Source organism: Ursus americanus, chromosome 18 (genome assembly GCF_024610735.1).
Source record: "Ursus americanus isolate L20-20 chromosome 18, mUrsAme1.1.p, whole genome shotgun sequence".
NCBI lineage: Eukaryota > Metazoa > Chordata > Mammalia > Carnivora > Ursidae > Ursus > Ursus americanus.
The window spans coordinates 22241916-22266771 of NC_142144.1; the positions used below are offsets into that span (position 1 = coordinate 22241916).

At 40.7% G+C, this 24856-nt stretch overlaps 1 protein-coding gene and 1 pseudogene across 2 annotated transcripts in view; both read left to right on the forward strand.

Moving 5' to 3' along the window:
• The window catches only part of SVEP1 (sushi, von Willebrand factor type A, EGF and pentraxin domain containing 1), a 192962-nt gene extending 181725 nt beyond the window's left edge, over positions 1-11237 (forward strand). The window contains exons 47-48 of one of the 2 annotated variants that reach the window (XM_045814774.2): positions 4141-4234; positions 9122-11237. In XM_045814774.2, coding sequence (XP_045670730.2) covers positions 4141-4234; positions 9122-9143 — 116 coding nt within the window. In that variant the 3' untranslated portion in view covers positions 9144-11237. The remainder of the gene's footprint in view (positions 1-4140; positions 4235-9121) is intronic. The other variant, XM_087869486.1, reaches the window with a different exon arrangement.
• Positions 4439-4533, forward strand: LOC148108569 (U6 spliceosomal RNA; annotated as a pseudogene).
• Positions 11238-24856: the final 13619 nt, after the last annotated feature.

The following is a 24856-nucleotide window of genomic DNA, read 5'->3' on the forward strand; positions in this document are numbered from 1 at the left end:
CTTGTGTTCCTCTCTCGCTGGCTGTCTCTATCTCTGTCAAATAAATAAATAAAATCTTTAAAAAATAATAATAAAAAATTTAAAAAAAGAAGAAGAATATTTATTTTAATCTCTAGGAAACCGAATCACTAACTTCATGGTAACTATTTAGAAAGAACAAGGCTCTAACTAAATACCATTTAAGTTAAATCAAAGAGATGGTTCCCTCATGGACAACAGTAACAAACTGTCGTTGATTCATTGGTAACAAACACGTCCCCTTAACCACCCTTACCTCGCTCAAATATGACATTTACTCTTCTCTAATTTGAGGTCGTAGGTGTTGGCTCATCCATCTGTCCTTGCCCTCACTGGATTATATGCCACTTGAGGGCAGGGATATCTCTTTGTGATCGTTACATGCCCAGTACCTAGCATAGCGCCTGGGTATGATAGGTTTCTCGTGTTGAGGAAATGAATCAGTTTAAACTGACAGGTAAACTTGCTGTATTTATTTGGTATTATTCTAACACTCCACCATGCCTCCCGTAAAACAGTATTTATGCCACCTCTCTGGTGGGGTAAAACATCAAGTAGAACAGGTGTGTCGGCCCCAGAGCTTGCCATGAGCTCTAAGGCCGGGTGACCGTATAATTTAGCTTTCAAACTAGGACATTTTTGAGAGCAAAAGGGGTACTATTAATAAGTAAACTAAGGAAATGGGAGTGACACGTATCGTCACAGGCAAAATCGGATGTGTCATCCACCTACCTAAAGCCGAAACAGCCCTCCGTGAATGTAGAAAAGGAAAAATCTACTGGATAAATGCAAAGCTTTTATTCGAAGCTCTAAAAGCAATCTATCGAGTGTGTGTTTGTAACAAATCCACTTGGATGTTTTATCTGCATTTCCCAAATCGAAGTCACGTGCAAACGTTTCTGGCCGTTTGCCAGCCACCTGACTTTGCGGGTGGTGGCCCCACTCTTCCAGGGGGAGGCATCCATGATTCTCCGGCTCCTTCCTCTAAGATTCCCAGTATCAGCACCTTTCTCCTTCTCTCCGCACAGTACCTCCTCCGTCCTACTCTGTCCCCACTGTCACCAGCTAATAGAAGATCTCTTCTTGGAGTCACCATCAGTGTCTACGGGTTGATCTTCTGGGCCCTCCATTTCCAAGCTAAACAGCACTATATACTCCTTTTGGTGTATCTTTTTGCCTTATTTCAGAACCTTATTTCAGAAATGGTTCCCTGTTGTCTCCACATCCAGCCCCAATTTTTCAGCACAAATTTTTCTGACTTCCAAGGCTCTGCATAGACTGGCTTCAGCACAACTGGTAAAACTCACTTTCATCCAGCCAGTCACACACTGTCCCCTTGCAGTGATGACTTCCTCGTTACCCCCATCGCTCAGCACAAGCTTATGGTTTCCCTCTTTCCCCGACCTCTTCAAACCTTATCCAACCTCAAAAGCCCTGCCTAAGCTTCCTCTGATCTCCAAACTTGCTTTATACCACAACAGTCTATTTTCTAACATTCCATTTCTGTAGATACGACACAAATAGGTACAACCATGCCGTTTAAAGCTCCATTGATCTATTTGTATTTCTCTGAGCAACTCGGCTCGCTAACTAGCATAAGCTCCCTAATGACACTGAGCCACATAGTGTTCCTTTCTTGTAGCAGCTGCCGCAGCACATACCCTGCTCACACGTCCTACATACTAAGCATACAGCAGCGTGTGAAACAGGAGCTCCTGCCCTCCAGAGTTAAATCTAGAAAAGCAGAAAGGATGCAGAATGGCCTGTAAGTAGATAACTCGAGGCTAATGGAATTCTCTGAAAGGGGTTATGACAACAGTGAAGATGGGTACACCAACCAAGCACAGGCATTCAGAAGTCTTCATAAGCATAGAATCCGAAGAGTAAGAGTAGTCGCCAGAGGAAGATCATTCTAGTCAAAGGCATGGAAGTATAACACAGGTGTGTTCAGCATAGTAGAACTGAAGCCATAGAGGGAATGTAGGGGTGTGACTGGAAATGAAGCTGTAAAGAGGGGCAGAGCCAGAGAAGGAAATGCATGATGTGCCAAGTTCAAGGTGCTGGATTATGTCCTGTGAGCAACAGAAGCCACTGAAGGGCTTTAAGCAGGAAAACCATGTGATGAGATTTTCTTTTAGGAAAGTGATTTGGGCAGCAGTATAGAAAATGGCAGAAAGCAAGACTGACAATTAGGAGTCCACTTAGGAAGTTAACGAAGCAGAATTGGCAAGCTGTAATGAAGTCTGGAAAAATGATAACTGAAAACGGTGGATTTGAGAGACGTGAGGGAGGTGACTCACTGCTTGGTTATAGATTTATCGTGGGAGTAAAGTCTGAGATGAATCAAGACCGATACATGTTTTGGGCCCCTGAGGGGAAGGTGCCGCCATTGACTGAGATAGAGAACCCAAGAGGAGCAGGTCTGAAGGTACGGATGAGGAGTTAAGGAGGTGCATGCTGAGTTCGAGGAGCCTGTGAAACATACAGTGGAGAGGTCTGATAGGCAGTTGAATGATAGTTTGGGTAGCGATATGTAAGTCATCACTGGAAAACATTCATGGAGAAAAACATAAGACTGTACAGAAGGCACATCGCATGGGAAGATCGCCGGAAACGGAACACTGGGGGCATCCATGTGATAGGGAAGGAGGAAGGTGTTAAGCTATTAGGCAAGGAGGTGAAATGAATTTGTTAATACAGTCAAACCACTAAATCATCAGGCTATTGAAAAGGAGTGGGGCGCCTGGCTGGCTTAGTCAGTTGAGCATCCGACTCTTGATTTCGGCTCAGGTCATGGTCTCAGGGTTGTAAGATCGAGCCCCACATCGGGCTCCACACTCAGCATGGAGTCTGCTTGAGATTCTCTCTCCCTTTCCCTCTGCCCCTACCCCCACTCGGGCACTCTCTCTCTTTCTAAAATAAGTAAATAAATCTTTAAAAGGAAAGGAGCAATTTTTTTTATTAGTAAGCAGAATCTATGGAGAGTTAGTTTTCAATGATTGGGTTTTGTTTTTGCTATTTTTAATCCTGCTTTGTTTCATAATTTTCTCTTTATTATGTGGCAAATACATGCATTCTGTTGGCCCACTCCTGCGAACTCCCCAAGAGAGCTCCCCAAGGGTAAAGACAGGGTTTTATATTTGTCCTCTCTCTTCCCACCCAGTGCTCGCTTATCAAGTTGGATGAATGATTAAAGAAATGGCATTTATTTATATCTCATTAAAGATGAGTTTTTCATCTGGGAAGCTTACTTTTCCATGCTATAATGAGGCTGAAACGTTTCTCATTTCCAGCCTTCTTTCAACAGGAATTTTATTTTCTTCCTCGAGGAAGTTCTCCTATTTCTTTGTTATGTTCAACTTGTGGGTGTTAGGTCTTCATCAGTTTTTAGCATCCAGAAGTTTTTTAACAAGTAGATACATGCAATTGAAGAGTGTGGTTATGACACAGTGGATTTGTGAGAAAGATGCCTATATAGTGAATCTTTGGGTGTCCACTCAGGGTTTTATCTGTGGCTAATTTTTAATTTTATTCCAGGTTCTGTAATTCCAGTTAAAGATGGTAAAAGCTATGAAATGTGTTTTCTAGCAAATACAAAGGACTTTTGAATCATCCGCTCTTTTTCTTTATTTGTCTGCTTTTTGTTATTTTAGATAATCTATATGCCTGATTGATTGTCTTAAGCCTTGGTGCCTGGTGGAATGCCTCAATCAGTCATAGAGTTCACTGCTAGCTCTCTCACGTGATATACAGTGTAACCGAGCTTATGAAAAATTTGCAGTTCAAAAAGTGTATACGTCAAATTGGTTGCCTAAAGACTAAGTGAGAAAAATCAGTGGATTTAATGTTACCAGCAAAGGTTTCAATACACAAGTAGGACTTAACCTGGAGCTTAAATATGAGAATTGACTGGCTTAGAGGGGAAAAAAGGACAGGGTGGGTGGTATCACATAATGACATGAGTTCAAACAAAGTGGCAGAAATGTGTGATACAAATGGTCACTGGGGAATGGCAGTGGCTAGAGCAGCAAGCAGAGTCAGATCTTATTCTGAATGCCTTCGTGAATGATCTCCCATCTACCTAAGTATTAATTGAATTAATGCATGAATTTTTCATCCCAGCTGTTTGCCAGTCTCCCTGCTTAAATGGTGGAAAATGCATGAGACCAAACCGATGTCATTGTCTCTCAGCTTGGACAGGACATGACTGCTCCAGGTAAGGCAATTAAAAATGAATGTTTATCTACAACATGAAGAGGTCAAAATTCAAGGGAAGTTTGTCCCGAGAGCCAGAAGGTATCTCTAGTTTAAGTTTACATCCAAAAATGTCCATTTTCAGGTACTCTGTAAATTCGAACTAGAGCCAACACAAAGAAATATTAAGAATTGACAAAACAGTATCTCAAAAATAAATAATCTCGTGCTCACTTTGGCAGCATGTAAACTAAAATTGGAATGATGCAGACAAAGTTAGCGCGGTCCCTTTAAAAGGATGACATGCAATTCCATATTTTTCCACAAAAAAAAGGTTTAATTAAGCAAATAAACTGCCTTCTAGAAGAGAAGATTGCATCATTCATATGGAAGGATGTAAAATAAATAATAAACCCAGTACATCGTATGATGTCCGCTTGCATTCCTGATTCCAATAAAAAAATGGTATTGAAATCAGTAAGAAATGTTTGTTTTTAAAGTCAAAACTCTTGTTTCATATTTCTAGCATATGTATATGCAATATTTAATTGATTAACAAAATTTATGCAAAAATATGTCTATCAATTAGTTTCTCATTTCTAACCAGATAAATATCATAGTTGAGAAAAGATGATCACAAAAATAAGTCTAAGGGAAAAGAGTTAAAAGTAATTTAAACGTTTTTTACCGAAGTATGATTGATACCATTATATTAGTGCCAGGTATACAGCTGTGTATATATATTGCAAAATGATTATCCCAGTAGATCTGGTTGGCGTCCATGACCACACAGTTACAAAATGGTTTTCTCCTGATGAGCACTTGTGAGATTTACTGTCTTAGCAGCTTTCAAATATGCAATACAGTGTTATTAAGTAGTCACCAGGCTATGTGTGACGCCCCTGTGACTTATTTATTTTATTACTGGGGGTTTGTACCTTTTGACCCCTTTCACGCATTTCGCCCACCCCCGCCTCTGGCAACCACCAGTCTGTTCTCTGTGTCTGTGAGGGGGTTTTTTGGTTGTTTGGTTTTTTTCAAATGAGACCATATGGTACTTGTAGCATGATGCCCTCGGGGGCCATCCGTGTTGTTGTAAATGGCAAGTTACATTTTTTTTATGGCTGAATAGTATGTGTGTGTGTGTGTGTGTGTGTGTGTCACATTTTCTTTATTCATCCATCAGTGGACACTTACACTGTTTTCATATCTTGGCTATTGTAAATAAAGCTGCAGTGAACATGGTGGCACATGTATCTTTTCGAGTTATTTTCATTTTCTTCAGATAAGTACCCAGAAGTAGAAGTAGAATTGCCGGGTTGTACGGCAGTTCTATTTCTAACTTTTTAGTTTTTGAGGACCCTCCATACTGTTTTGCAGAGTGGCCGCACCAATTTCCATTCCCACCAGCAGTGCGCTAGTGTTCTCTTTTCTCCATAATCTTGCCGAGACTTGTTATTTCTTGTCTTTTGATAACAGCCATTCCAACAGGTGTGAGGTGATATCTCATTGTGGTGTCGATTTGCATTTCCCTGGTGATCAGTGATGGTGAGCATCTTTTCACGTACCTGTCGCCTTCTATATGTCGTCCTTGGAAAAATGTCTATTCAAATCCTCTGCCCATTTTTTAATCTAATTGTTTGGGTTGTTTTTTGATTTTGGTTTTGCGTTTTTGGTTTTTTGGTTTGTTTTGTTTCGGTTTTTTGTTTGTTTTTTGCTATTGGGTTCTATGAGCTCTTTCTATATTTTGGATATATTTTGGTAATCTCTTATCAGATATATAATCCCACTCAGTAGGTTGCCTTTACATCTTGTTGATGGTTTCCTTTGCCGTGCAGAACCTTTTCGTTTGATGTAGACCCTCTTGTTGATTTTTGCTTTTGTTGCCTTCGCTTTTGCTGTCAAATCCAAGAAATTCATCGCCAAGACCAATGTCACGGAGCTTGCCACCTATGTATTTTTCTAGGAGTCTTATGGTTTCAGCTCTTACATTCAAGTCTTTAATCCATTTTGGGTTAATTTTTGTGTCTGGCGTAAGAAAGTGGTCCGTTTCCTCCTTTTGTGTGGGGCTCTCCAGTTTCCCCACCACCGTTTGTTGAAGAGATTGTTCTTTCCTCAGTGCATAGTCTTGGCTCCTTTGTCGTAAATTAATTGACCATATATGCATGGGTTTATTCTTGGGCTTTTTATTCTGTTTCATTGATCTCATTGATCTTTGTGTCTGTTTTTATGCCAACACCATACTGTTTTGATTACCATAGATTTGTAATGTAGTTTGAAATCGGAGAACATGATGCCTCTAGCTTTGTTCTTCTCTCTCAAGATTTAAGCATTTTTTTTTCTTTGTTGCATGCATTTATTTTTCTTCCTCAGCTGTCAAAATAGAAGATGCAGGTTTTGTTGAAGTGGGCCTTTCCTCTCTTGAGCAACCACCTCTTACTTTAACATTCTTCCCCCCACCAACATTTTAATGCAAATTTTCAAAGATTCAGAAAGGTTGAAAGAACTATATACCCACTGCCTGGATTCTACAGTGGACATTTTGCTGTGTTTTATCACATGTCCATCTATCCATCCCTTACCAATCCATGTTGGGTTTTTTTTTATTTTAATGTTTTGTTATTATGTTAGTCACCATACAGTACAACCCTGGTTTCTGATATAAAGTTCGATGATTCATTAGTTGCGTATAACACCCAGTGCACCATGCAATACGTGCCCTCCTTACTACCCATCACCAGTCAAAGATTTAAGCATTTTTAAACTTCAGGAAATGTCAGATACACTACAGTATGCAATGAAGAAAATGTTTTCAATATTATAGCACTGTCCTCACAAATGTTGGAATATTACCAGCTCTATTTCAAGACTGTCAATACATATTATTGTATTACGTCACTTAAATTAGTTTTACGTATATTTACTTCCATCTTAGAGTAATCATTAAAAACAAATGGATATTTTTGTATTCACCTTAAAAAGTGGGAAATTCAGTTCACTGAAAACAACTAATTTTTCCATTTCCTTTTACTTTAATGTGATTAGAGTATCAGAGTCAACTTGCAAAGACAAAAGTTTATTTAAGTACAAACTTCATTTAAGAAAATCAGTCTTGTACCAATGAATTTCTTCATATCATGCCAAGTATATGCCATCTTTGCAAAGAGAAAAAATAAATTAAGCCCCAGAGAGCAAATCTGGATTGTATGTGTAGAAGCCTCCAAGATAAAAATGATGGTTTCACCTGAGAGCAGGGTCGAAAGAGTTTAAGAAAATGAAAATCAAACTGGAATGGATTTCTGGGAAAAAAGAAAAGAACTCTGAGGGGAAAGAAAGGATAAAAAGAATAAGAATGGCAGTGACTCAAAAAGGAACAGGAAGTATTTATAATGTCCTTATAATTTTAGACTTTCTATTTCAACTCCCTCATCTTATACGTAAAAAAGGACACCCAGAGTTTGTGTGGTTCCCTAACATCAAAATACTCCCATAAGAGCTCTTTCTCAACCAGAGGAACAGTAATTATTAGCTTTTGTTAAAATACTGCCTTTTAATAAAACGAAATCTAGGTTTTCTTATGCAAAAGTTTAATAAGGGAATCCAAATGTATATGTTCAGCAAAGTCAGCTACGAGGCATATCCCACATTCAAGGAAAGGTCATCTCCAACCCAGGACACTGAGCCACCGCTTCCTCCTTGTACTGTGATCAGTTATCCTAGGAGAAACATATTAGTTAGGACTCTCTTACCACAACTCTAACCAGCTTAATTAAAGAAAGCAATATGTTGTCACGATTGAAGGACCTTGCGTAGGACCCAAAGACGTGAGGTGGCTAAACATTAGTAGGACCGGACTGAGGACTGGAGAGCCACAGAAAGCGTCTCCACCTCCCGGCTCCCCTCCTCTCTCCAGTGCCCGCTCCATCCTCTGCAGTGTGGTTTTCTCTGCTGTCCAGTTCAAGTGGAAGGACAGAACTGCTTACAGCTTCCACATTTTCCATGTCGCACCACAGCATCCACAGAAATAGCGTGCTGACCCAGTTTACAAAATCCAGAAGAACTGACTACTCCAGATGGATTGAAGGGCCCACCATGGATCAGTGAGCCGTGGTCTGAGGTTGAGTTATGTTGTACTAACATGAAGACTCATTTTGTCAAAATCTTTGCCTTACTTTGGAGCAAAGGGGGGAGGGGACTGGCAATTCCCAGAGGAAAGAAATGTGTGGTATGATTCCCTGAAATGGGGAAAGGAGAAAGCTTTTCTGAGAAGTCAAAACAGTCAATGTTTCCAATTTTTTTTTTAATTTCCTTCCTTCCCACAAGATTGAGCGTCTTGAAGGTTGTCTCCCTCGTACTTAGTACAGGCACAGAAAAAAGATGCTCAGTAAAGCTGGTTCACAGACAGAGCCATTTCCAGGCATCAGTGACAGCTGGTGGGAAACACCCCGTGGTGTCCATTAAATCCCTCAGCCTGTAACCTGCCCGCTGATGACTAAGACGGACCCGGGCTAATTCCCAGCGAGTTCCGTCCTTAAGAAAGAGAGTGTGTTTCCTCTGACCTCTATGTGCATCTTCAGAAAATTGATCCTACATAAATGCCCTAAAGAAAAACCGTAAAATGTTAACGCTGTAAGGGGCCTTCAGGTTCACAAAGTCCCGACTCATCGTTTTGTAGATAAGAAGGATTAGCAGACAGGAGACTGGCGACAGAGCCAGCATCAAAACTCAGGTTCTCCTGATTCTCAGATCTTTCTTAAGGTTGGCACCTGTTCTCTCAAGGAATGAGCCCCATCCGTACAAACGATGTCACGGAAGATGCGCAGGCGTCTGAGACCTTCGATCCTGTTTTCATCAGCCTCTAAGCTTTCACCTCTTCACTTCAGTTGAATCTCTTTGTTTTTTGTTCCAGGAAAAGGAGGCCTGGGTTTTAACCACTGCACAACCCACCAGCTCTCCTAAAAGCAGGATCATCTCCTCCTGGTAGTCCTGGGCAGCCTGGAACTTATGCAAAGAAATTCCAACACGGTGCTGGGTCTTGTTTTGTTTCGTAAACTTGTTATTTGGGGTTTACCTTTGTATTTTGTGTTCCATTTTGTTCTTCCTTGTGACATACTTTCTTACATGTTTCCATTTTTAAATATGCTTGTATTTTCTATATAAAAGTATATTAAACAGATGCTGCTCCACTCACAAAATGTACATACTCTGCTGTCTCCTGGGGAAGTTCCTGCTACACATTTTTATTCGGTTCCTTAAAATGATTTTTCAATTAAAATCTATTTTGCTATTAAATAATATTTGGCTGGATAGTGCCATTTTGTGAGCTGTCCCGGAAACAACGAAGAGGATGATGATCTTTCCTCTATGCTGCTGGCACAATACAGGATCACATGCCATGTACTGAGCAACCACAGTAGAGGAGACCCCTCCTTCTAGTTCCATCTTCTTTACAATATGTGGAACAGGGTTCCTTTTATTGAATCAGCCGGTGACTATTGGACCTTAGCACCCGCCACATAGAACACGGCACCGGTGCTGAGGACTAGCCTGGCTAATTCCTTTCCCGGCGTTTGGAAAGCTATAGGCAATCAACTTAGTAGATGGAGGAAAAAAAGTATGGTCATGGCTCACAAAACAAAGTGCTCCCCTTCCTTCTCACAGCTGGAATGAGAAATACAAGACCTGGAAGATGAACAGAGAGCCCACGACTGGGTCATAATCCCACAACTCACTGCTTTGGGACATAGGAATAGCAGGACAGAGAAGGGGAAGGGAAAGGGCAAATGGGAGACGTTCCCCAAAACTCTGCTCCTGGTCTCACTTGCAAAAAAGAATTGATGCTGCCCAAGGCAGAGCTGAACCACCCCTCCATGCCCACTCCCTCCATCACTGTACTTCTGCCAGGATAAAGACTTCCCCAGACTTCTGGAAAATAAGGCCAAACACTGGACTTTGTTTAAAATAGGAAAATCACGATCAACTCACCTTCATCCTGGGAGAAGTGCTCCCAGATAGGGCATGGGGTGCATTGTAACGCTATGCAGAAATGCAGGAACAGTGAAAAGGATCTTGATTGTCCTAGTGGTTCTCTTCCCTGCCCTGCACACCTCAGCTGTTGACTTCTCATTTCTCCTGACATTCGCTCTCTTGACCAATTCTACGTGCTTCACGGTGTACCTTTTATTTAGCTTGTTGATGTCCCATCAACTTCCCAACTGGGTTGATCTTCGTCATTTATAATCATAAAACTATAAAATAAAAGTCAAGTCATAAAAAGAAAGATGTACCAGAAAACAGAAGCTAGGGAAAGCTACTGCATTTGAAAACAAAACTCAGCTCTGAAAGTGTACCTACTAAGTGGAATGTGTATTGGGTTACTTTGAATAGGTGAAGAGATCTTTATTTCGTAGCTACTCAAGTTATTTGTGTTACGTAGACAGTACAGTGAAGTGAAGCATCATACAAATGAGGTTTGCAAATGACATTTCATATCTAGAAATGTGAGTCACAGAGTAACAATACCAAAAGTAGCTGAAGAATGTTATTTTTTAAATCTTCAATACTGCATATATTCACAGTGAATTCTTAAATTTCTAAAAAGGAAGTAAGGATGTTTTTCCAGCATACTAAAGCATATCTGTTTCAAACCAACTATAACCAGTTCCGTAGTGAAGTGTTAAATGTTTCCCTCTAAAATCAGAAATGAAGCAAAAAAGCTATCCCCATTGATGTTGAACATTATTCTGTGAGTTCTAGCCAAAGCAGCAATACATAAATTTATCAAATAAATGAAAGGTATAAAGATGAGAAAATTGAGAGTCACAGTTTTTATTTTGGCAGAAGGAATGGTGATGGGGCTTACAAAATGAAAATCCAAAGGCCTGAAAATCCACTAAAAACACTGAGTCCCAAAAACTGAATGGTTACAGATAAATATACAAAAGGAGCTTTCCTGAATGTCATTTGTAAATAGAAAATATAGTAAAAAAGATCCTATTCACAGTATCAGTATATACATACATTTATCTTTATGTATGTGTGTATATATTTATATAATTAAGAAATGTATGTGACCTCAAGGAAGAATATTATAAAATCATACCATATAGACATTTATAAATGCTTGAATAATGAGAAGCATGCCATTTCCTAAGTGAGAAATACATGTCTTAAAGATGTTGATTTTTCCCAAATAAAATTATAGGCATAATTTAATTCCATCATACCTGCCATATTGGATTTTTTTTTTTTTTTTGGAAGCATGACCGAATTATTTATTTTAGTGTTCATTGGGGGAAAAGTGGAAAATTAAAATATTTAAAGAAAAATAATGGAAAGGCCCACTTTACTAAAAATCAAAATAATAAAAAGCTGCACTAATTAAAATAGTGCAAAATCAGGAATCACAAAAGCATCAGTGTGATTGTACACATAAATTCAAGTATTCTACTTAAAAACTGGTAAGTGACTGGTGGCATTTTTGTTACAAAGTATTAGAAAGCGAGAGAGAGGAGTATTGAGTGACTGGCATTAGACAGTTGGTAAAAACATGAAAATCTTTTAATTTCTATTCTCACCACATAACACAAGTAAATTCAGGATGGGGACGCCTGGGTGGTGCAGTCCTTAAGCGTCTGTCTTTGGCTCAGGGCGTGATCCCGGCGTTCTGGGATCGAGCCCCACATCAGGCTCCTCCGCTGGGAGCCTGCTTCTTCCTCTCCCACTCCCCTGCTGTGTTCCCTCTCTCGCTGGCTGTCTCTCTGTCACATAAATAAATAAATCTAAAAAAAAAAAACCATAAAAATGGCTTTTATAATTTTTTGTAACAATTCGAAGACCTTAGAAAACCTAAACCTACAAGTCACAGAAAATTCATGGTGGGAATGATGGCAGATGTGATAGCATAAGTAAATGGAAAGCTCTGGTGTCATTTTAAAAATCATCACCAAAATGTAAAGACACATTCTTATGGCAGACCAGGGAATACTGTCTTTATTATAATGTCTTATTGTGTGAATTGAAAAAAGTTTATGGAACTCAAGAGTACAGACACCTCACCAAAGGAATGCAGTAAATTCCCTGCATATGAGAAAACGCTGGACCTTACCAACGCAGCATGCAAATTCAAACAACAGTGAGAAACCGCTTGTGTGTCAGATTAGCAGTGATTTATTTTTGACGTTAATAAACAATGTGGGCAAATGTGGGATGACATAGGAAGTTTTATACGTCGTCAGTGAGAGTGTAAATCAGTATAGTAATTTTAGAGAGCACTTTGACAATATGTATCCTTAAAAGTGTTTTTATACACTGAGGTAATATACAGCAAATTTTCGGCGTAGTAAAGTTCACCATAGCATCATTATTATTGGTAAAAATGTGGATACGGATGAAAAGCCCACCAATAAGGAACTCTAAACGCCGCTACCTTAGGCACATTTTGAAACACGTATTACACAGCTCTCAAAGATAATGCAGTAACATGGAAAAAATGCCTGTGGTGTAAAGTTAAATTAGGAAAAAGGCAGAATATAGAATTTTCCATACTCGTATGGTTAAAAATCTACAAAAATAATGCATAGTGACGGTGAGAAAGAAAAATGCCAAGGTCACAGAATTATCAGCATCAGAACCTGAATTAAAGCCCATATATGTCTGGCCCCAAATATCTGTACTTTTTTTTCATTGTATTCATACACTACTTCTTAACTTTATTTTTTTTTTGAACTATCTTTTTTTTTTTAAGATTTTATTTATTTATTTGACAGAGAGAGAGACAGCCAGCGAGAGAGAGGGAACACAAGCAGGGAGAGTGGGAGAGGAAGAAGCAGGCTCACAGCGGAGGAGCCTGACGTGGGGCTCGATCCCAGAACGCCAGGATCACGCCCTGAGCCGAAGGCAGACGCTTAACCGCTGTGCCACCCAGGCGCCCCTACTTCTTAACTTTAGAATATTTATATGACAAACATAATTAGCAGCAACAGATAAAAGCAAATTCAACAATACGTGACAGTCAAATGGAATATGGTTTTTGCACAAGAATGAAAACCTTGTCCAATCATAAAAGCGATTCCTACCCTCTATCATAGGGAAGTCAATTACAAAAAGCCATATGATCATTTCAATAGATGTAACAGAAGCTTTCAACAAAGTTAATATCCATTCTCAATAAAATCTCTAAAACTCATACAAGAAAGATACTTCTCTCCCAGAGTAAGACTTTTCCTTTTCAAACGAATACTCATCATGTGTAGTAGAAACTGACTAGCAAAGTAACTGAAGTCAGCGGGTGAGGGTGTGCCAGGTCCAAATAAGTCTTAAGTTCTTGTGGCTTCTCAAAAAAGACAAAGGATGTACCAAACCAAACGTGGTCAGGAAGAGACAACGAACAAAGACAGACGTTACTCTTGGGAACCTTGAAACCATTACGGTCAGTGAAAGAAGCCAGATGCAAACGCCCGTATGTTGTTTGATTCCATTTGTATGAAATGCCCAGAATAGGCAAATCTTTAGGGACAGAAGATGAGCAAGGAGAGAATGAGGAGTGAGTACGGATGGGTACAGGGTTGTTTTGGGGTTGCAGAAATGTTCTGTACTTTGATAGTGATGTTCATTGCCCAACTTTGTGAATATACTAAAAACCACTGAATTGTACACTTTAGAAATAATTTGAAAATAAAATTTTAAGGAACCCCCGAAAGAAACAAACAGATTGGACTACAAAAAGTGAAACCTTCCCCATAAGTCAAGAATTACCATTAACTGAATTTTGAAACCAAGGGAAAACATACATGACAAATAATAATATTCTAAAATATTATGATGTAATAGATAGCCATTAGAAAACATTTTGTTTGGGGCCAAGATATGCCCAAGCTATTCACTAAAGAAGAAATACAGATAGAAAAGGAGCAGTCTCACTAATTATAGAAGAAATGCAGGTTAAAATGATGTCAATTTTTGCCTACCACATTGGCAAAGATTTTAGTGGTGGTGCAGTTGGCTATTAAATAAATAATCATTTCCCTGAACTTCTCTAGGAAATGTACACGAATGCAACCTTTCTCCAAAACAATTGGCAACAATGTATTAAAAGCTTTAAAAATATGCATGCATATTTCTTACCTCAGTAATTCCTAGTCTGAGAAGCAATCCCATCAAAAACATCTGACTTGGGGGCACCTGGGTGGCTCAGTCAGTTAAGTGTCCAACTGTTGATTTCAGCTCAGGTCATGATCTTAGGGTCTTGGGATCGAGCCCCATGTCAGGCTCCTCACTCAGCAGGGAGTCTGCTTGAGGATTCTCTCCCTCTCCTTCTGCCCCTCCCCCTGCTCACGCACACGCTCTCTCTCTCCAAAATAAGTAAATAACTTTTTTTTTTAAATCTGACTTAGAGGTGAATATTTATTTACAAAGACCTCACAGCATTTTTAATATTAAAAATCAGCAACAGCTTTCATGACTAAAAACCCTATAATTGGTTATGGAATTCATGGTATATTTGTAGGATTGACTATTATGAAGTCATTAAATATTATATTTACAAAGAGTTTTAATAACATGAAAAATCATTATGGCATAATATTCAGGGGAAAATAGTATATGAAATGTGCTTATGGGGGCACCTGGCTGGCTCAGTCAGTGGAGCATGCCACTCTTGATCTCAGGGTTGACAGTTCAAGCCTGACGTTGGGTGTGGAGATTACTTAAAAACAAAAACTCTTTAAAAACAATAAAAAAAATTGCTTATGGTGTGTTCTCCATTGCCTACAATGTGCATATGCAGTACGCATAGAAAGAGAATTGCCGAACTTTATTAATTATGATTTTCCCCAAGACATGGAACATTGGCAAACTTTTACCTCTCATCCAAATTCCCCTTTATTTGTGACTTTTATTTTTTGCTGAAACATGCAGAAAATTTTTATTTATTACATATGTTAATACTTCTATATTTAAAGAACAGAGTCTCAAAAATGCAGGCAAGGTATTAGTAGGGCTCAAGGAGCAACAGCGAGGAAATACATTATCCCTGGATGATGGCGACAGTTTCTGACTTATTTTCAATGAAAATACATTACTTTTATATTCATAAGTATACTTTCATATTTACCAAAAGTAATCTTAAATTCATAAAAATTAATGGAAGTAAAAGCCCCCCACTAATGAGTAGGTCATCTTTCTGTCTTCCCTAATTAATGTGGCGTATGCATTGGCCATAGTTGAAAGATCTTGCCTCCATATAGTTTTGTTTAAACACTTCCTCAGGAATCTTTAGAGAATTCAGATCAAGGTGATCATTAGGTTAATATAAAGATGGAAACTGCTACCAAGAGGCAATATTCATAAATTTGGAGCTACGTTTCTACACAGGAGAAAAATATTTGCTGATGATCAAATTAAAGGATTTCACAAGTTAATTATTGAGACTGGCCGTGTATTTTTACAGTACGTCCTTGTGTTTCCTGCCCCAGGTGAATGCATGAGTCTGGCACAAGCTTGCACATTTACCAGCCAGATTGCATCAGAATTACTTTCTTATGCTTCCTTAACAACCAACATAGCAACAGCAATTTTTTTTTTTTTTTACGGCTTACACCTAATTACTCATGATTCCCTCCTAACTCTGACCTTAAGGCAGTGACAGCAACTTCAGACTTTCATGTTTTCTCCCGTGATGATCTTACAAACCAGACATTCCAGGTAACCCGGTCCCAAAATGTAGACTTGCACAGCACCTGCATGAAATGGACTGTTTTGAAAGTAATGGAAAGCTGCAAACGTGTTGTAAGGACCGCGTGTCTGCGTGTTCCTAGCTGCGGTCATCAGCAGGCAAAGCCACTTAAAATACATGCTCTTCCGTGGAACGTCGCTGGGCTGTCGGGTGTTGTGAATGAAGCCATGCTACTTTAAAGAGACCCACACAGAGCTCGGCTGCTTGGGTGTCTGTAAGAGTTACAATCCAGACTACCGTCCTATACCGTGCAGGGGAGAGATGCTGAGCACACCCACCCCTCATAGAATTCTGGTGTGTTCCCTCCACCCTCATGAGTCCTGACCTGTCTAATTACACACCTGATCCTCGCCCTTCTGAATCACTGAGATTCCTCCTTTCATTATGTCCGCCGGATCTTTTCCTTTCCCAGCAGAGTGCTTCAAGCGAGCTTCTGGTTCCGTAAGTTCAAGTGTACCTGATCAGCGAAGGCAATAAAGAGCGAACTGACAAACTAGAAAAACCTGAAAGAATGGATTAAGGTGAAGACCACAAAAAAGAAGCAAAAGCGAGGCGCATGCGTTTCTCAATTACCACATTCTTCAGAAGAGCTGTTGTTGAGACTCTGTGAAGTATATAATCAAAGGGGTAATATTTCCAAACTCTTTTTTGCGCACCTTAGAGTTGGCATGCTGCTTTGTCATTTAAAATGTATTTTCTCCGGCATCGTCTCAAAACGTTGTGAGAATTGGTGTCATGTGGACGCCTTATATCAGCCAATGGATGAATAAATGTTCATGTATCTCCCTCTTCTTAGCCCTTCCCCAGCCCTTCTTGACTAATTCGGCAAAGCTCCCTCTTAACCCTAGGAAAACTGAGGTACAGAGAAGCAATGCCTACAAGATCTAGAAATGACTAGGCAACACTTGAAGTCCAAGCCTAGGGTCCGGAGTACTCAGCCATAGCGCTTTCTAGACAACGAACCTTAGCTAGAATATGGCTGGCATTTTCAACCCCAAATAAGCTTTATAACTCCGGTAGTTTATTATGACAGCCTGTGTTTCTGGTGTTTGCAAAAGAAAACGTTCCTAATCACAAAGCAGCCTTGGTTTTTGTGAGAGTCCCACCAGATAACTCTAGGCTATGTTTAAAGGGCAGCCCGAAATGTTCCATAAGTCATAATTGCCACATTGAGAAGACTTCATGATGAATGGCTTTCAGTTCTCTGAATGCCCGTGTTGTCATCTCGAGGCCTTCGCACAAGTCATTCCCTTTACCTGTGTCATTGTTCTCTACTCCCAGTTCTGACCCAGCCCCACCAGGGTAATCACCGTCTCCCACACTGTCCTTTCTACCGTTTGTTCTTGGGTTCTCAGATGCTGTTGACTTCACTGTAAACCCCATTGCCTCCTCCCAAGGTCAACTTCACAGGACACAGGGAGAGTGAGTTCTGCCCTTTCTCATTCCAGTATTCCCTTTAGTCAACAATGCCAATGAATAGAACAGACAAACCAATGTGGATATCCAACTACAGAATGAATATACTCTGTGTGTGTTGTGTGTGTGTGATAGTAAGATTCCGAAGGAGAAGCAATAGACTAGATATATCCAGACACTCTCTTACACACACACATACACACACACAACACACACCCCACAAACCTTTTTGTTCCTATTAAAACCATGCATGATGCTGGTCTTAAACCACTGCCCAGCTTGCTACACTCAAACCTTGAGTAAATCCAAAAATACAGAAATGAAACTTCAGCATCTCAAGAATCTGCTTATGCTTTAGTGGGACTTTTGTAGCCACTTCCTCAGCAGTTCTCACCTTGGCACATGCTATCTTGTTTCCATCATTACCAGGCATTCGTTTTTCAATCTACATAATGGCTTTAACCTTATAAATAAAGTTATGTGATCTATGAAAACTGTTCACTTTATCTTTACTTCCTAACAACCTAAATGGCTCCTCAGAAAGATTGAGTCTTTGCAAATATGCCAGGATAGAACTGAGAGGGGAAACTATCTCTATTCTATGCAAAAGAAGTGAAAGTTCTTTTATTAAAAGCATGTTTATCAATCAGGAAAAATTAGACACACACTGAGTATCAGACGACTATTTGGAATTATCGTTGATTTCATCGGTTGGGTTAATGGTATTTTCATTATTTTCTTAAGGCTTGGCATATTAGACAGTCACACTGAAGTGTTTACTAATGAAACTATATGGATGCTTGGATATGCTTTTAAATGCTCCAGAAAAAAAAAAAAAAGTGGGGGTCAGGCAGGTACAGCTAAAGCCAGAACAGCAGAATGTTGCTAACAGCTAAGGCTGAGCGAAGGATACTCAGGGGTCATTACGCTGTCCTCTCTACCTTTACACGTGGTTGAAATTTTCCACGACCAAACAATGTATTTCCATCACATTTATTGGCTATTAGCTGATGAACCTTGTGCTTGATATCCCTGAGACTTGGCGGTATTGCTGCTCAATCCGCAAACAGGCAAATGCGTGGTGTCTAGGAAACCCATCGTGTGAGGTTATAGAACAGTAAGAGGAGTCCCTTCTTAAAAAGCAAATGTAGCTGGCTCATCTCATGGTCACTTTTCATATTATGTAAGATCCCTGAACTTAATAGCTTCATCCTCTGGCTCCACAGCACTTTGTACACGTATCTGTTAAGGCAATTTTCTCTTTATATCATGACTAGTTTATGTGTCTGACTCTCCATAATGACAAGAGTTATTTCTTAGCCATGGATACAGTGATGAAAAGCACAGGCTCTGGAATTCAACCACCCACATTCAAATCCTGGCCCTACCCATTACGAGCCACATTGTCTGGACAAGGTCCTGGTCCAAGAGCCTCTCTTTCCTCATTTGCATAATGGAAGCAATAATAGGACCTACTCTGATCGCTCTTGTTGGGAGGATGACTAAGTCTCCCACAATTTACTGAATCTGTCAACTTTTCTCAATTGCGTATGTTTCCTTGTGAGTCCCATCACTACACTAACCATCCATGGGATTGAAACCCAGGCTCTTTTATTTCCTGACCACACGTTCTGTCCAGGCAACCGGGCTAGACTAGAGGAAACGTTACAATACCGAAAACCAAGCTCTTCAGGGGAAATACAGGCAACATTAGCCCCAGTGCAGTGTTGCCCATCCTCTAGACAGGTGAATGAAACATTCTGTGGATCTTATGGATTTAATACCTTGATGGCCCCAAACCTCTCCCACTAAAGAAGAAACAACATTGAGATAACTCCATGGTCAAGCAGTAGAACTGGAATTGAAGAGCACTCTAACCCTTGGCCCATTGTTGTGGCTTGCTATCAAGTTGCCAAGACCATCAATTTTCCTGTACCCTACCGCCCAGTGGCCCTGCTACCAACGTAGCACAAGTGACCCTCCCCCACTTAGTTCCACTGGCTTGGCGTTCAGCATTCTGACCCAGGTATTAGAATAAGGCCTTAAGGATGAATAAAGTCTTGGGCAGAGTCACCTGGCCACATCCCCAGATATAACAGTGTCCAGGTAGCAATTAAAGTTAGACTTTAACATAATCCACAATATTCAGCAGAGTTAGGATAGTTAACATGTTTCATTCATCCAAAATATAACATCTCTAAGATGGAAATGCATCTTACAACGGCATGGCATAATATAATTGGCAGTTTAATGGTATATCTTACCATCATGGTATCTTAGATTTAATAAGAAGCAATCAAATGACATCGTCAGTGCCTTACCCTATATAATATTTGACACATGGAAACTTACAGCCTTAGGTGAATTGCTGGCCCAAGGTGCTGGAGATGCTTTCTGGGTTTATGGAAAGCCTTTTGAGTCTCTGTGTCTTTTAAATTCTGCTATTGCTAATAGAAAATAAACATCAAGATAAAGGAAGAACATGAGTTCTTTGAACCCCTGAACTTGGATTTGAAAAAGACTCTTTCCTAAGCATCATTGTTTTTGATTGTATGAATCATTGTGGAATGCCTCTCCAGATCCTGACCCTCCCCTTCGATTCTGTTGATTTTCCTAGTAAGTGAGTGGAGACAATGAGAATAATGGAGTTGGCTAAATCCAACTTCTTTCCCCCCTAAGATGTCTCATAACAGAATCATTCCCTTTTACACATGTAAACTACCTTCTCCACCCATCATCAGCCTTGTCATCGGGTTCCCTGGTGAGTCACATAAACACACACTGGAGGGCCTGTCTTTTTGGCAGTAGTATTTGGACTACACCCCTGTGCCCTGACTTTGTCTCCCAACTTCCCACTGCTGATATGATCACATTTCTGTTTTCTCCTGGTGTGCTGACCTTCAGTTTCATATTCCCATCTTCCAGGAAATATGCCTTTTTCCAAATCAGCTTCTGCAGTAGCAATCACAACTGGTCAGCCCCCTTGACGGCACAGCTTTCTGCAACATTGTCATAACCAGAAGGGAAAAGGGCTTTGGAAAAGTTAAGGTCCTCAGGGGCCAGGGACTTTCTTGATTTTCAGATTTTAAAAATGAAACTCAGGGGTGAGGGACTTACCCAAAGTGACACCGTTGGGAATACCATGAAGAACACGGCCTTGGCCACTACCACTAATCCTTCCTCCAGGGAGTGTATCCCTCTTCCCTCAGTTTAGATTGTCTCCAACTGCAGTGTCAAGAAGAGCGGATGAATTGCAACACTGGGCAGCTGTCATCCTCTTTGTAACCTTTCTGGATTGTTATAAGAGGGTATGAGAATGTGCTGGATGTCACTGTTATAACTCAGAGAATGGTGGCTTTATAGGTGCAGCAATGTGGTTGGGAAATGGCGCTTGATGGCACACCTGCAAATGACTTTATTTAAGATCAAGAAGGAATCAGTTGTCCACATCAAAGAGTGGAGGATGTATGGAAGAGGTCAAAGCATGCCCCGAGCTATGTCCTCGGCATCCTCACTCAGCTGGGTGATACGTTCTTCACCTTTGACCCTTTAAATGCCTTCTCTATTTGGGGGATCTTCCCTGGCTGGATTCATTCTTCATCTGTTTTTTAAGGTAAAATTATATGACATTGACTTGGGGATGTCTTCTCTTCCCCATGATATTGAACATCTTGGCTATGTTCTTTCTTGAGCAAAAGCATACACACACGGATCCAATAATTTTGTCTCAAATAAAGGTGATAAAATCAAAACTTAACAGACTTAGTGGTGAGAGGTGAGGGTGCCTCTTCATCTAGCTCTCTGGTCCTTTGCTCTCTGTAGAAGTGTGAGGCCTCCATGCCGAGATCTTCATGGTGTCCTTGCTTAGATGTTTCCCAACACAGTGAAGAGAGGTCCAATCTAAACCTTCCCTTCTCTCCTCTCACCATTCTCCTTTACCATTATTTTCCTCCAGAAGTCCCACCTCCCTGTTCCCTTTACCAGACACTACCTCTTCCCCAGAAGTCCCAAGACGCTTCAAACCTCTTGTGAATTTTCAGTCTCCAGCTTAGCTGTTTCCTCTTCCATCTTTTAAAACTGCTGCATACAGCAGAAGGGGAGGCTTTTAGTTCCCAAGTAGAAGGGGAGGACACGTGGACTAAGGGCACAATTTCCTTTACATTTTCTTTCTCTTTGGATTGCCCCTGACTACCTGCAAGCGTTAATTCCCTGCCAGTCGTGCTGACTCAGAAAAAAAGGTGATAAATCTAGTCCAGCCAGCATAAAAGAAGGAATTTAATGTGTGGCATTAAGCACGGACGCCTCCTCTGAGGTGCACTGGGTCCACCTTCTCTGTGTTTGGAAGCACATGAAATCTGGACTGGACCGTGGCACATGTATATTGTAGATGTGTTTCCTACTAAGTGTCTATTGCTGTCGTAGAACCTCAAGCCCACCTGTCCTTACTGTGTTCTCAACCATTTCTGGAGGGCCTGAAAATGTCTCACAGTTTTCCCAAATATGTAACATCTGCCATTCTTTTTCTCTTTGGCTCTGGTTCCTTAAAACGAGACATCTCTGGAATGTACATTGTGAAGTTCTTTTTGGAACTTGGCACTATTTATTTCCCTTCCCACCACAAGGTATTCATGCCCCTAAAGTTGACCTGTGTCCATCACACTGACTTGTAATACTCTACTAACGAGGAAAAGTCTCTTTCCCCCACACCCATTGTAGCAACAACCTAGCATAGTGATCACAAGTAGCACTGCTCACATTGCCAACATCCAATGAAGACTGTCTGTGAACTCCAGTCTTTTTTGAGACAGGGTTTCCCAGGGTGGGCCAGAGGACACTTCTCTGAGACACTGCTCCCCAAATCTTCCTCTCTCTCTATTTCCAGTTACTCCTGACCTGCTTCCATGCCCTCCCCCAGTTAGCCAATTAAGTAAAGCCTTGTGTTTTGTCTTTGAAACCTTCAATTCATGTAGTTTTACATTTTTGAAGGTAGTAATATAATCTCCTAAATGTGTCTGCTTTGGTTTTGCTCTGTTTTGTCTTTATCTCTTGGGGGAGGAGGTTGGAGGAAAGAAAGGAGGGAAGGCAATTAAGGAAGGGATAGGGGGAAGGGAGAGCACAATGTTTTGATCAAGCACCAGGCTGTTTTCAAGTACCAGTACGGGCTGACTCACTACCAGCGCCAGTGCCAAGGGAAGGCTCTTACAAGGTGTTTTTGTCCTCAAATTGCTCATTTAGGCAAAGGTGGGGATTGCAGACTGTGTGCCTTTTCTACATCATGCAGCACATACAGAATATTGTAGTAGAGCTCTCAGATTGGGTCCTGGCATATGTCCCAATGAACATTATTGAAAATAATGACAGTGCGAAAGGCCTAGGGAGTTACAAGTGATTGAGCTACTACCTGGTCCTCCAACAGCTTCTAAAAAATTGACTAATACACTGAAATCTACCACTTCCATGTTCCCAAACATATGCAGGCCACATTGCATGTACAAAAACATGGTTTGAGATTTTTAAAAAGATGGGAAAGGGAAGAAGAAAGGGAGGGAGGGAGGGAAGAAAAGAGAAAGAGTAGGTAGTCTAATTAAAGAGCTATATACTCTGAATCCTGTACTTGAGTTGTTTTGTTTCTATAATGAAATTGCATTATCAAAATCCAAAAGAGGATATTGCCCAAGCAGGCCAAGGAGAAGCTCCATTTCAGTCAATTTAAGACCTAGGTTCTAGTTAACGCTTAAATAGAACCTCTTCACTAGGTCATTCATCTGTATGCCTCAGTCTAGGTGCCCAGTGACTATTTGCTCAGTGTCAGAAGGATGGCGGGGATTTGTGGAGCATTTAAAAGCCTTCAAAGGCAATTTCCATATATAATCTCACTTGATCCTCAAAACGACTGATTGAGAGTAGAGGGGCCAGGTCATCTTAGCCCCATTTTGTAGATCAGCAGTTCTCAAACTATTTAGGTTTGGAGCAATCAGAGGTCGTGGTACTCTTCGAGGGACAGTGTGAACTACTGTCACTTGAAATTACACAGCAACTAATTGTAGATTCTGGGGCAGGCCATGTCCAGCTATAGGTCAGGCAGAAGCCATGTGGGCTCTGGGAGAGGAGGTGATTGGAGTCGGGACTTGGCTTCGGTGAGGGTAGAAGCAGAGCCCTGGAGAAGAGCGGAGTTTTCTCAAGAGGTGATTTGAAGGCTGTTTAGAGCCCAAATTCAAGGGATAAGTTAGCAGGCTAAACTAGACAGAGCTAGAGGCTCAGAGTAACAGACATGATAATGCAGAGAAAGGGGTCAGAAGGCCAGAGAGTTGGACTGTAAACAGGGTTGGGGTCCCTGGGTTCCTGCTGATTTCATGGTGGTCAAGTAGGAAACTTAGCCAAAAATTTGGAACCAAAATGCTGAAGTAAGGTCAGTGTTAGTTATCTTTTACCCTGATGAGATGGGCTGGACTCGTCCTTGAGGACTCTTCTCTAAGACCTAGATGCAGTATAAGTGTGACCATTGTCCTCCTTCTACATAAATTGATGATAGATGATGTAGGAAAAGATGTTAGGGTGCAAAGCCAATGGCCAAGAGAGAATTCTTGAGACATTTTTGATGCAAAAAGGTGGTTTTATTAAAGCACAGGGACAGGATCCATGGGCAGAAAGAGCTGCACCGGGGTCATGAGGAGTGGCCCATTATATACTTTCAAGTTGGGAGGGGGTTAGGGATAGTGTAAGTCTTAAGGAATTTGGAAGCAAGGTTTCCAGGACCTTGAGGGGGCTAGCTATTGTTGGGAAAAGGTCATTTATTACTGTCTAATAAAACCTGAGTCATGAGACCCTTCAAATGTATATCAGTGAGTCATATGCCTGGAGGATGATCGCCAACATGTATCTTGGGGGGTGGAGATAAAGGAAGTTTTCAAAGGAATTTTTATATGTTGAAGTCGACTTAAAGGATCCTCGGGTTGGGCTAAAATTGCCTTTTGCCCTTAGCGAAATATTAACATCGAGGCAGTTGAGTCCCTAGAGGAATGTCACTCTGCCTGTTTCAAGGACTTATCAGTGGGCTGTAGGTAGTAAGGAAATTTAATAATTTTTCTTCTGCCTTTGTTTCCCACAGCAGTAGAGACCTCTGGTGTGAAGGGCCTGCATTAGAGCTTGTCCTGCATGGGATCTGGGGAGAGTAGAGGGAAGCTAAGACCACCACTAAGTCAGAGCACATGAACAGTGGTCACAGTTGCACTCCTCGTCCAAGGATTGATGGGCCAAAAACAAACAAACAAACAAACAAACAAACAAACAAAAACCCACAGGAATGTTTGGATTCCCCTCAGAAGTCAGTGTAGAGAAAAATGACAAGGACAGAGTTTTTTGGGGGTCAGTTATGGTGAGTTGAGTGGGAAAAGGATATGTAGCAGTCCACACAATAGGAGAAAATGTTCCATTTTGATCCGTGATATTACTGCTTCTTCAACGTATAAGGCTCATAACAGTGGCATTCTCTGA